Below are 12144 nucleotides of genomic sequence, written 5' to 3' on the forward strand. Positions count from 1 at the left end.
GTGTCTAGGTAGAGGGTTATAAATCTCTGGCCCCACAGGCTGTACCTGATGGCGTGCCACTGGTGTGTCTCAGTCTTGCTGAGACCCCCTCCCTCACAAGCCTACCACCTGTGCAGGTAACTTGGGAGGGGGCAGATTTCTGATGCCCCCGGCCTTAAAAGGCAGTAATCAATCAGTGGGATTTGAGGAGTGCCTTTTTCAATGAGTGCTGCTTGACAATAGAATTGTACAGTACCTATAGAAATGAAACTGATCTGACATTTCACCTGCTCATCAGCCAGAGTACTGACGCCAGTATCTTTCCCTCTATAGCATCACCTAGCTAAGCTCTGTGACACCCAACACCAATATTAACTTGAAGAAGGGCACAATATGGAGCCCAAAAACAGCTTTCTTATGAGAGGATACTCCTCAAACAGACTGACCTTACACTTATTATTAGATATAAATGACACACTCAGTGTAGAATTTCCCATTGAACGTTGGAGCAATACAAATGTATGTGACACCCTCTGGAATTTCATAATAAAAGTCACAGTAATGAGTATTTAAAAGTTTTTTGTAGTGCGTGTGTGTGTGTGTGTGTGTGTGTGCACGTGAAAATGCTCTACTCTATTTGCTCTGCAGTTTTGGGAATGTTGGCTTTGAATTAATCTCCTGTCTCGTCTTCCTTTCGTTCAGAGATTTACATATTTTTTATTATTTACATATAGTGCCTGTGATCCCAGGGAATTGGTTTTGCTCACACCATGCCCTGCCTGCACTAATAGGCAAACTAGAAGCATTTGTTTTTTCATCATTTAATTTTGAAAATGTCCCTGCAGATGGCCCACACTGCCCACCTGAAGGGCAGTAAATAATTACACAAAAATATCACACTGAACTAACCCCAATCTTTATCATATTCCTTCACATCGGGTCATTTTCAAGTAACATGGGGCCTTTCACATCTTTGGCTCTGCTGTTGCTTCATGCAAAGTCGGCCCGGTGTAACCCGGCACTGCGTGGGGTAATGCATCCACTCCTCCTCCCCCATTTGAGCTGGACCAGAAGACAGCTGTACTGTAACTCTACAACCCATAGCTCACCTATTATAAATAACCAGTAGTCTCTGAAGGCCGCTCCTGTAGCATCCTGTAGTAGATTGCTCACTACAGGTAGGTGGTGTCCTATATGTACAGCAAGAGAAAAGCAGCCAAACCACAAGGGTCACCAGAGGTTTCGAGACAAAGCTTGGTTTTCTGGGTAAAAAAAAGACACGGCAACCTTGTTTCACAGCAAGCGTGATACTTTAAACCAAACTCAACGTTAGCCTGTAACTGATCACACCACCTTCAGAGCACTTTGAAGTGAAGCTGACCTACAGCAAGTGCAATAAACACAATGTCCATTTCGCAGGTGCTTGTGCTGTCTGGAAGTCTTTTAATTAAAGACGTTGGTAGTTTTCCGTGAAACCAGCAGCAACCCGTTTAACCACAAGAACAACACGGGAGGAATGGCAGAGTTTGAGGAACTGCTCATAATGTTCCCTGGATCTCTAATTGTCTTGCACAGGGTTGCTAAATAATAACAAAAGCATTGTTCATACATGCCGAGCTGCTGCAACGGGGGATGGCACAGGACAGCATAATAAAACCAGCAAGCAACAAGTCCAAAATCCAGAGGAAATGTTCATTATGATTTATTTGAACTGCCGCATTGTAAAAAGGCCTGTGCCCCAGGCTCTGACTGGCCGGTCTCAACCCGAGTTACGACCCTCTCTCCCAGACACCCATAAGCACTCAAGACACCTGCTTCGCCGTGGCAACACCTGCTTCGCCATGGCAAAATGAGCCTTGGTCCATTATGATTCCTGTCACATAAAGCCACCGCACTCCACCCCCATCCCATCCACTCAGCTATCATGGCCATTCATAATGGAATCAGTGGGACTGTGTCACATGGTCAGCGAAAGCACAGCAAACAAGCGAGACTGAAACGAGACTGAAACGAGACTGAAACGAGACCCCCATCCTCCCACCACCCGGAAGGCAGACGACACCCGCAGACTCCCGCGTGGATGCCAGTCATGATAACAAAAAGGTTTACGTTTAAGAGGTCCCAGTCAGGTGTTTCAGGGAAACAGTGGTGCTCTAATTAAATCGGGTCTCAATTAGACAGCCCAGGCCACATCTGGACAAGAAAGCTCCGACAATGGGAGTCAAAACTTGTTTTTTCCCCCTATTTGTCTGCAGAAGGAGATCCGTCCATGAAGAACAAGAGAAGGAAGAAGGTAAAATCACCAATCACCGCCACCAGAAGAAAAAAAAAGATACATGTAAGGTCCATCTGACCCGTGAAGAACAGCGCCTCATCTTCACCATGGAGTTGCCATGGTGCACCTGCTGAGTCACCTCCATGCTGGCGAAAACGCAGCCTCCACCAGAAAGCTCGGGACACATTCCCCTCCCATTATTTCTTACACACATCCTCGTTTAGAAGGAATAGTGGCCTTTGGACCTGGGCCAAGGTACCGTGTTTGGCTCATTCAAGGTGGACCGTGCGGGCTGGGCCGACCGTTGTGACGGCTGCGGGAAGGTTTGTCCGGGCCGGGGTCGGAGGGAGTGGAAATGTGTTTTGCCAGCCTGCTTTCACTGGCGTAACTGACCGGCGTGCAAAAGCAGCGCACACTCGAGTCAACATGCCCCGCCCCAACAACAACAACAACAACAACAACAGCTATAACGACACTGTGGGTCGTCAGCCAAGCCTCTCCCGGTGAGCCTTCACCACGAAAATCTGCTGCGATAAATTATGGAGCATGATAATTCAAATAACAACGTGCCTGCGGTTTTTGAGCTTTCGTACAAAGCCCAATCAAGGCCACGTTTCAGCGGTGACTCATCGCTCCATCCAGCTGTCCACAGGGCATACATCTGATTAGCGAGCCCACGCTCACACGGCAGGCGCAAATGTAAATATTGTAATAAAACCTTCCGTAATAACTTAGCTCGTGTCTTGGAGAGGCTTCACTTTATTTATTCTAGTCCCTCGCTTTTAGCAATATCGCGTGACGGAGAGCGCGCGCGCTGGGATGAGAGTTACTGAAGCCGCGTGCAGGTGCAGTTTCCCAGATACCGCCGCACAACTCTGACGACTCGCGCGCATCATTAGTGTAATTATCCTTCTCGTGGTTGAGGCGAGAGCAGTAGGCGTTGCGCCTCACGTTTCGACTACCACACACCCGGAGAACGTGCTCGCCTCGCGTGATCGTGCCGAATCTTACGCTCCAGAAACTTCTAGAACTCTGGCTCTGGGTCAAAGTTCAAGGTCTGTGACGCCACTGGCTCGTGCAAAGAGCCGCCGTGGTGCACGCGCGCTACAAAGGTTGGCGAACAGGAAGCGCCGAAACGAACGGGGGGGGGGGGGGGGGGGTGTTCAATGGGTGTGTTGCCGTGGTGATGTGGAATGCTCAAGGGCTCCTGCCGAGCGCGCGCTAGGAGGCGGTCTCCTCTGTGCCAGCCCAGCCACCTGGTACGGCCGCGGTACATTTGGCTAATGAACTCGTGGACTCTCTTTCATGCCGCGCCCCCACTGCCGTGGCAAATTGTCTATTCATGAGGGTAATGAGAAGTCGGGATCAGAAAGAGAGAGAGACACAGAGAGAGAGGGAGAGAGACAGACAATGCTTGTGGCCACTGATAACCCCAGACTAAACTCGCAACCTTACGAGGTTCGAGCTTAATATCTGGCCGTCAATCAGCTCCGCCATCACTCACCGGAGTGTTTAATTACAGGGATCAATTATTCACCAGCCTCCTCTTTCAGTGGGGGACACTCCTCCAAAATAACACCGCCACAGGTGAGGGGGTGGAGGCCCGCGGGTTGGGGTGGGGAAGGAGGCCCGTGGGGTGGGGGGGAGGGGGGGGGGGTCCTTCGGGTCCTTCGGGGCACGCTCGTCCATGTGTCTCCCCGCAGAGCGCCCCGCGGCTGAAGGTTGACGATGCGGCGAGCCAAGGCACTGCGGACGTCCTCCACGTCAGACGGGCCAGCTGAAAAATGTCACCCGTCATCACCGGGCCTCTCGTGCAAGGCCTCAGTGCTCATAAATACTTAATGTGCAGTGTTTAAGATGCACCAGAGTGTTCGGCAGCACCTGTTGCATCTAGGCATGGCAGTGGAAACTCAAATAAAGTCCTTGGCATAAAATGTATTTTTATTTAATGCTTTTGACTGGGTAAAATATTATCCAGCCTCATTTTCAGGAGTAAATACAAATGCATGAAATCATATATACAGCACTAGTAAATGGTATTACTCCAACAAAACAAAAAAACCATTTAAATATTTACATATTACAGTAAAGCTGAAACTTTGCTACATAAAGTCCAAAAATCGATCACATTTAGTATTCCCCTCTTTATGCGTGAACTGAGGCGACCGGTTTTCAAAATCAATGATAACACGAGCAGAAGGGTTCCTAACCGCGCACGATCACAGACCTCGGCGTTCACTGCAGTGACTGTTGCTTAAAGCAAACCAGTGAAAATGGGCTGTACTTGGAAATATTTTCCGCTGCAATGCATCACTGGTACGTCCATAGAAGATCACAGGTTCCAAACAGAATGCACACAGTCCTTGTTGAGCTAAGCTATAAGACTTCAAGATACCGACAAGTGACAGCTATGGGTACACATGGGGATAAGTCACTACGTGCGTGTTTTTGCTACTTCATGCTAATGACAATTTAATTAACTGGTGATTAACTTAATCCTGTTTGAGGTTTTCACATTTCACTTTCCAATGCATTTAATCCTTTTTTTTTTTTTACAAATGTGGTCCAAACTTTTTTTTTATAACTTGTGACACCGGTAAAAGACGAGAACAAACGACTGTACCTATATCTAAATAAATGTAGTAATACAGCATTCCTCTACATGCAGGAATCACTGCAAATGACTAGCCAGTTTGTACTGCAATGTCAAACCAAAAACACACCTATTAAAATTCACCATGTAAAGTTTATGAATAATGCTGTTAGTAAACTCTCAGAGCAGAGTGTTATATTTAACGGTTTGAGTTAAGCGTTTAGAATAAAACTCATTCTGAAATGATTATAGATACAAGACTTTTTATACTTTCAAACCCTAATACAGGCATTACAGCAGGATGAATGACACCGGTGGCACATTTCCTTTATGTTCACAATACAGCCATCAGAGACCAAACTAAATTATGCATTCAGGTAAGAACCATCGCCATTTTGACTCTATAAAGTTGAAGGTTTAATGACCGTGACCTTCGTATAAGTTGCACGACATGTTGCATAGGTGCAACGTTGCCCTTTCAGGCCCATCCAAAGAGCTTCTCCTTTCCTATATATCGCTGTTATAGGAGGAACTGATCTCAGGCCAGTCATGCATGCTCTGGACCTATTGGCTCGTTAATCTCCTCCAGCCGAGATCTCTCCCCCCCGAGCGCAGCGAGCCGGCACCAGAGCCCAGGATTCCCCGATCGGGCGCTCACCGTGAGGGGGAGGGGCGTGGAGGGGGCGTGGGGGAAGCCGAAAAGCAATAAAACAAAGCAAACCACTTACTGCCCAGGCAGAAGCTGTGCTGCGTGGGAGTGTGTATGTGTGTGTGTGTGTGCGCACGCGTGCAGAAGGTGTTGAACGAGGGACCACTAAATGAGACACGATTGGGGGGGAATAAATAAATAAAGGCTATGGTTGGTTTCGATCATTCCGTGGGCTGGCTTCGGGGAGGAACGGGCAGAGAGGAATCCATCACAGCAGACTAGTGTGTCCGTGGGTGGACCTGCCTGTGTGAGAAACAGCAGCAGGGTAAGACTGTGGACTGCGGCCACAGGCGTTTAGTCCATAAGTCTTAGGGAAAGAAACTTCCGCCCCCTATAATCAGAGGCGATGCCGGGATTTCGGGCTATGCGCCGACTTAAATGAAGGGCGGGGGTGTGTTGGTAAATTCAGAGGAACTTCGATTCCTTCAGGCCTTCAGTGGCACCGGAGGTGCAGTTGCCCACGCCCAGCCGCTGATTATAATTCTGCCAAGGCATCAGGAGAGACGGTGGTGGATGTCGGGTCGGATCTTTAAGGGCCCGCTGGCCGGGCGGGGCCCTGCCGATGCCGCTGCACTCCACGATTCAGGAGTCATCTGCCATCATGGCTGTGGAAGTCAGGTGGCGTAGGGCCGGCGGACACGTGTCATGCTGCTGACACATAATGGCCTTCCTAACGAATACCATTAGGTAGCCACTGGCTCAAACGTGGAGGTTATGTCCCAGCATTAGTTGAAATGGCCATGCCCATACTGTGGAATCCTCAGGCTGTGATACACACAACGATCGTCTGTGCTATCCACCAAGACGCTAAGGAGAGCCATAATTGGAAAGAGTGAAAAGAAAACAGCACAATGACCAGTGCAACAACCACTGTGCAAAAGTAATGGCATTAATGTAATGGCTGTGCTAAGGAGCAGCTATCGCAACCCTGGACACCCAAGAGCCTTTGCCACACTGGCTGCAGTAGCACACGAGGCAGCAGGAACATTACTGTCACTGTGTCACAGCTGCTTGTAAGATTGGCCTGAAATGGCGAGGAATAAAAAACCCTGAACCTGTGAACTTCCTTATATCCATCTGTTCCGCTCAATTCTGCTCCATCTGCACTCCGAGACCGGGACGGAAAAGGAACAGGACGGAATGAGATGACATCCACAGCGTCTGACCAGCTACATTTTCATTTAGCGCGAGCCTTCCTAGCGTCAGCCGCCAGCTAATTCGCAAAAAAAAAAAAAAAAAGAAAGAGAAAAACCTCAAAGCCGCGGGGGTGGGTTTCTCCCTGTGGAGCATCATCCCATCTGTAGATGGGGTTGCAGGTTGGCGAGATGGGGGGGGCCGGCATTGTGCAAGGCGTGGAAGCCAGCCCATCCCAAAGACCACCCTGCCCCCCTACACCACCCCCAGCCCCTCCCCATGCCAACCCTGCCTCCTCCACCCCCCCCCCCCCACCCCCCAACATCGGCAGTGCGCCATGCCTCCCTCCCACGCTTCGCCCCTGTAATCGGACCGTAGGCCCGCTGCTTAGCGCCTTCCATTACTCGATTAGCCAAATGCTACAAACACATCCTGATGGCTAAGATAATTAGGGTAAAATGGTTATCTGCACTGGCCAAGTGGGCCTGCAGTTCAAGGTGAATAGAATAATATCCAATTGTGGCAAATGTAATCTTTCCTAGGCTAATCTGGCAGCTAATGAGGCCGCTGTAGTTTGGCTAATTTATGGGCGAGCAGAAGGCCAGTCTAAGGGAGTGCGTTACAGGCAGACTTGGCGGTGCCCTCACTCTGTCTCGCCATCTCTCTTTCTCTCTCTCTTTCAAAGTTCCTGAGGAAAAACCAACCGCCCAATAAGTCTGTAGCAAAACGAATGAGACGGTAGGAATTCAGGGCTCACTCACAGAGGAGCTCAAGTTGCTCCAATCCCGAGCTTCATTACGCCACACAATTGTAATTTCCCCTTCACCTTTCTGAGGTTTTACACAGGTGGGATCAGTGTAAGGAACCGTGACGAGATCAAGTGAGTAGAGGAGAGTGATGCCCAGAGCGTCCCAGGCTAAGCAAAGGTCAATTGAGTCCTAATTATCATTGGATTTACAGTGGGGATTACCCGCAGACGGGACGTGAGGATAATCCATATAGAGAGTGAGTCAGTAATGTGTCTAACGAAGCATAGACCAAGAACATTACATATAGTCCAACACCAAAGACTGCAGCCGTTCCCAGCAAACCACAGAGCTCTTAAAGGGATGTTTTAAAAAAATGGAATAGTAATAACAATAAATATACAGGCATGAAATGTCTCCTGCCTACTCTTTTCTGCCCGTTTACAGCCAGGCTTGCGAGGAGGACCCGTACGCAGGCGGGGTAAGCTGCTTATACGCACTTCCCTTTAGCTTCCCGGCGGAATCCCCTCTCCGGCCGTGGGCGTACGATGAGTTGCGGGGCGGAGGAGAGCGATCCCCGCACCCGCGCCGCTGCCCGTGCCTGGATGTCTGCGTGGGAGGCAACGACGGTGGCAGCAGCAGTCCTGAAAGCCTCCATTTACCCACTTTGGTGTAATTGCAGCGTTTACTCCCTGGACGGCTAAGTGCTCCATTCATCCTGCTTTGGCTTGCGCAGAGGTTGATTGCTTTACAATGGCAGATCAAAATATTAAAGTGATTCCTCTCAGGAATCATAGAGAGTGTTTGACTAGCACTATCATTAAGTTGTCCGTCAAGCGCCGCAGTGAGCCGGCTGAATGAATGGGGCGGGGGAAAAAAAGAATGAAAGAGCACGGGTAACTGCAGCGCAAGACACGATGATCTGATCATCATCATTACGCATCATTACCCACAATGAGCTGTGAAGAACTGATTGCCCGAGACCCCAATAATTTTATATATTGTTAAATTGCTTGAAACGAAACATAAAAATGGTAAAGGGAAGAACTGTCATGGGTAAAGACACCGCCTTAATGTCTGTTGATGTAAAAAGGCGAGCAGGTGAAACACCTGGAAGAGAGGTTTGGACAGAAGATTAAAGGGTTCGTTAAGAAACAAAAATATGAGCATAAAGTCTGTGTGGTTCACGTCTGGTTAAATACAGCAGGCTGTTTTTATAGAGCAGGTCCACATGGTGGTTAGATCATGGACACAGAGCTGGAAACGTGTCCGCTTCCATGCTCAGGTCTCGGGTCAGGTCCTCCGGAACTTTCTCTGCCCGACAGCGCAGCACAGCAAGACTGACACATCTGTGACTTCGCAGACACATGGCTGGAGCAGGAAGCTCCCTCCTTTAGCTGTTTAGTTCATTACTTCATTACATCCAGGATTTTGGCAGGCACTCGGCACGCCAGTTGGCCCATGGGCGGATGATGGTCAAGTTAAGAGGTGCAAAGTTTAGTCAGGAATGCGGCAGCCCTGCGGGTGATCTGGGTGCTGTCACCAGCCTGACGGTGGCACGCGCATGACTCACTCACTGACCCGAGGCCCCCACCTGCATCAGCAACGCTTCTAGCCGTAGGACCCAGCGAAGTCCGGGCTGAGGCGCCTGCCCGAGCAGACGGCCCTTTGACTCATGCCCATCTGGCCCACTAGCACGTTAAGAGGACGCCAAGGTCCCTGTGAGCACCACGCCACCTTCCCATCCTGGCCGCGCGGGGGACAGGCAGCAAATCCGAAAAGTTCCACCAACAAGCAAAAACTTGTGCGGTGAGCCTGCGCGTGGTTACTAGAGGAGATGACAAGCTGACAATCTGTCTCAGAGCCTTCCCACGTGCACATAAAAATACACAAACAGAAGTTCAAAGTCACGCAAAGTTGGTCTAAAATTTCTAAAACGTACATTATTTACACTTTGCTAATTATCTCAAACCATATGTATGAATGAATTATGCACTCATTTGTCAGGCATATGCTTCCGAGTTATTAGACAGCTCTTAAAGAACCATTCTGAAAATCTGTGAGGTGATTTCCCTGATATGGATTAAGCCTAAAATTCCTAAAATTGAAATTAACATTTCAACATTGGTTTTCAGGTTTAATCTGTATCATGAAAATTGACCCCTAATAATCTAAGAAAAATGAACCTCTGGTTGAGTGCAAAAAGGTAGTAATATATCTGACTTTTTATTGCCATTTTTGTAGATCAAATTTGTGGGCCTTTTCAGCCACATTTTAAAAAGATTAAATGCCCCATAACATATTATCCTGCAGTCAGTCCCAGAAATAATTCATTATCACAAGATACTTACACGCTTTTTTTCAAAATACATTAACAAAGAACCACAACTTCTTAAAACTGCCCAACACCATTAACACAGTTAAGTGTACGAACAGATTGACAGAAAGCATTAAAGCCTGACCTGGCCTGGCTGGATGTCCAGGTAGTGTAGAACCTCACTCCTCAGAACTGGTGTGTGAAGCTCGCGTTCCAGGTCTCTGCTGGAGCGTGCAGAACCAGAACACAAGCACACAGGTTGCCGCAGATTCCTCCAGTGGTGAGCAGGCGTGTCTCGCCACATGCCCCAAGAGCCCTGGCAAAGGGGCACCAGCAGGGCACGACCGGGAAGAGCCATTTGAAAACTGAGAACCAAAGAGATTCATTTACATTACTTTTACAGCATTTGGCAGGCGCTCTTCGGCTGACATATTAATCGATCTGACAGGATGCGTGCTTGCTGGGAGTCAAACACATGACCTTGGTGTTGCCAGGATCTCATGGTACCTGCACTATTAAACGATTCAGAGTTCATAGAATAATTACCTCTACAGTATGGGCATGAGACATATAATAACAAAACTACACAGACCCTTACCTAAACACTGTGCAATTATGAGGGTATTCTACATTAATTATTTTGTATTTTTAATATATATTTATTAGATTATTTGATTTTTAGTTAGCATAAACAATTACAAAATATCAAACATACAGAGAATAGTATCTCAACATATCAACACAAAATGATAATTACAAACAGACAGACACCACCGTGCTGAAACTTACAGTAGCACTAGGATCATGCAGAAACCTACATAATTGTTTTGGGAGTGAAACGGACAAGTTTATTCAACATAAATAGCAAAAAAGTTATTTATTTAGTTACGTTTACAAAAGCATTAATTTCTATAAAACACAATGGCAAAATGAATAATTCTTTCCTTAAGGGCCAGTTACTAAATTTAAAAGCTCTGCAGTCTAATTTTATGGTAAACGACTGCAAAATTTAGTCCCATGTTTATTACAGTTCTATCTACTTAGGAAACACTAAAAGGCAATAACAATACAATCAAATGGGACATGACACATTCTGATAAAGATTTTCTAGTTGCCCTTGGCTTAGTTTGAATAGGCTATGTCTAAACTTTTTGTCCCCAGAGCTGTTGAAATTAGCTCAGCATGAAATGCACAGATGCATCTGTCTGAATAACATTGAACATGAATAACATTTCCATCACTTTATTTGAGACCGGAAGTGGGCCGTGCACCTGACTGGTAGCTTTCAGATGCAATATCCCAAGCCTAGGTCAAATATAATTGATAATAATAATTGATAATACAATAAACATTCTTTTAACAACTGAACTGAGTATATATCATTTTACCACGTCTGAATGCACTTTTGTTATATATATATGTGTGTGTGTGTGTGTGTGTGTGTGTTGCTTGGAATACATGCTGCTCCAGTTTTGGTTTGATGACTTAAAATCTGCTCTACAGTGAAGCAATCTAGAGACTAGTCTCCTTAGTAAAAGATTTAGCCAACATTTTAAAACTCATATCAAGTAACTTCAGAATTTGGATAGTGTTGCCAAATAACCCCTTCAGGGCCATAGTATATGAGAACTGCATATTTACCAATGGGAATGAGTGATTTTAAGACAGCAAACTATCTAGCTGGGTACCTCATATTTAAAACCTTGCAGTCAATATTTCAGATCAGCTCTCCAACTTAACAACACCATACATTTTAGATAGCTACTCACTGCACCTAAACCTGTGTACAGGTCAGTGGTTAGCTAGCTAGCTTTTACTCCTCCTGATATAGCTAGTGTGACAACTAACCTAAAGTAACCTATATATTGGGTTAGGTATTTACAGTCCTACACACTGCAAAGCATAATCGCTACTTTCCATACTTTGCACTGGTACAGAAAATTCGGATATGTTGAGTGAAAATATAAACACTATGATTTTTTACTGTACATTGTTATTTTTTGCCTTGTGCTATTAATATTGCAGATTATGCAAGATTATGCAACAAAACGTGCAAGGTTATCACTTGGCTGCATCCAAGCTCACAGTCTACAGCACTAGCAGTAAAGTTCACATACCACTGGCTTCGGCGGCACGAGCGCTGGACTGGCGCGTCGGTGAAAAGTGCAGGGTGGGAACTATTTACAGCGAACTTGAGTTCCGCTCACAGGAGATTTTGGTATTTGTGTAAAGTGACGTTTAGCAAAAAGTACAGCTCAACTGCTTTCTGTTTTGTGTGTTTTACTCCGTGTTACAACGTGAAATTAAAAGTCGAATTATTCATTCGTAACAAAAGTCGCATATAATGCAACACCTGTGTTCACTTAAAGTCGTCCTTATATTTATTATTAT

At 46.6% G+C, this 12144-nt stretch overlaps 1 protein-coding gene across 3 annotated transcripts in view; it reads right to left on the reverse strand.

Moving 5' to 3' along the window:
• Window positions 1-11967, reverse strand: part of mettl15 (methyltransferase 15, mitochondrial 12S rRNA N4-cytidine) — a 56981-nt gene extending 45014 nt beyond the window's left edge. For 2 of the 3 annotated variants that reach the window (XM_076998790.1, XM_076998772.1), the window contains exons 1-2: window positions 10543-10567; window positions 9899-10118 (exon numbers count right to left, since the gene is read on the reverse strand). In XM_076998790.1, coding sequence (XP_076854905.1) covers window positions 9899-10118; window positions 10543-10559 — 237 coding nt within the window. In that variant the 5' untranslated portion in view covers window positions 10560-10567. Of the gene's footprint in view, window positions 1-9898; window positions 10119-10542; window positions 10568-11870 lie in introns of those variants that run through there. The other variant, XM_076998782.1, reaches the window with a different exon arrangement.
• Between the last annotated feature and the right edge of the window lie 177 nt (window positions 11968-12144).

This window comes from Brachyhypopomus gauderio, chromosome 1 (genome assembly GCF_052324685.1).
Source record: "Brachyhypopomus gauderio isolate BG-103 chromosome 1, BGAUD_0.2, whole genome shotgun sequence".
Classification (NCBI taxonomy): Eukaryota; Metazoa; Chordata; class Actinopteri; order Gymnotiformes; family Hypopomidae; genus Brachyhypopomus; species Brachyhypopomus gauderio.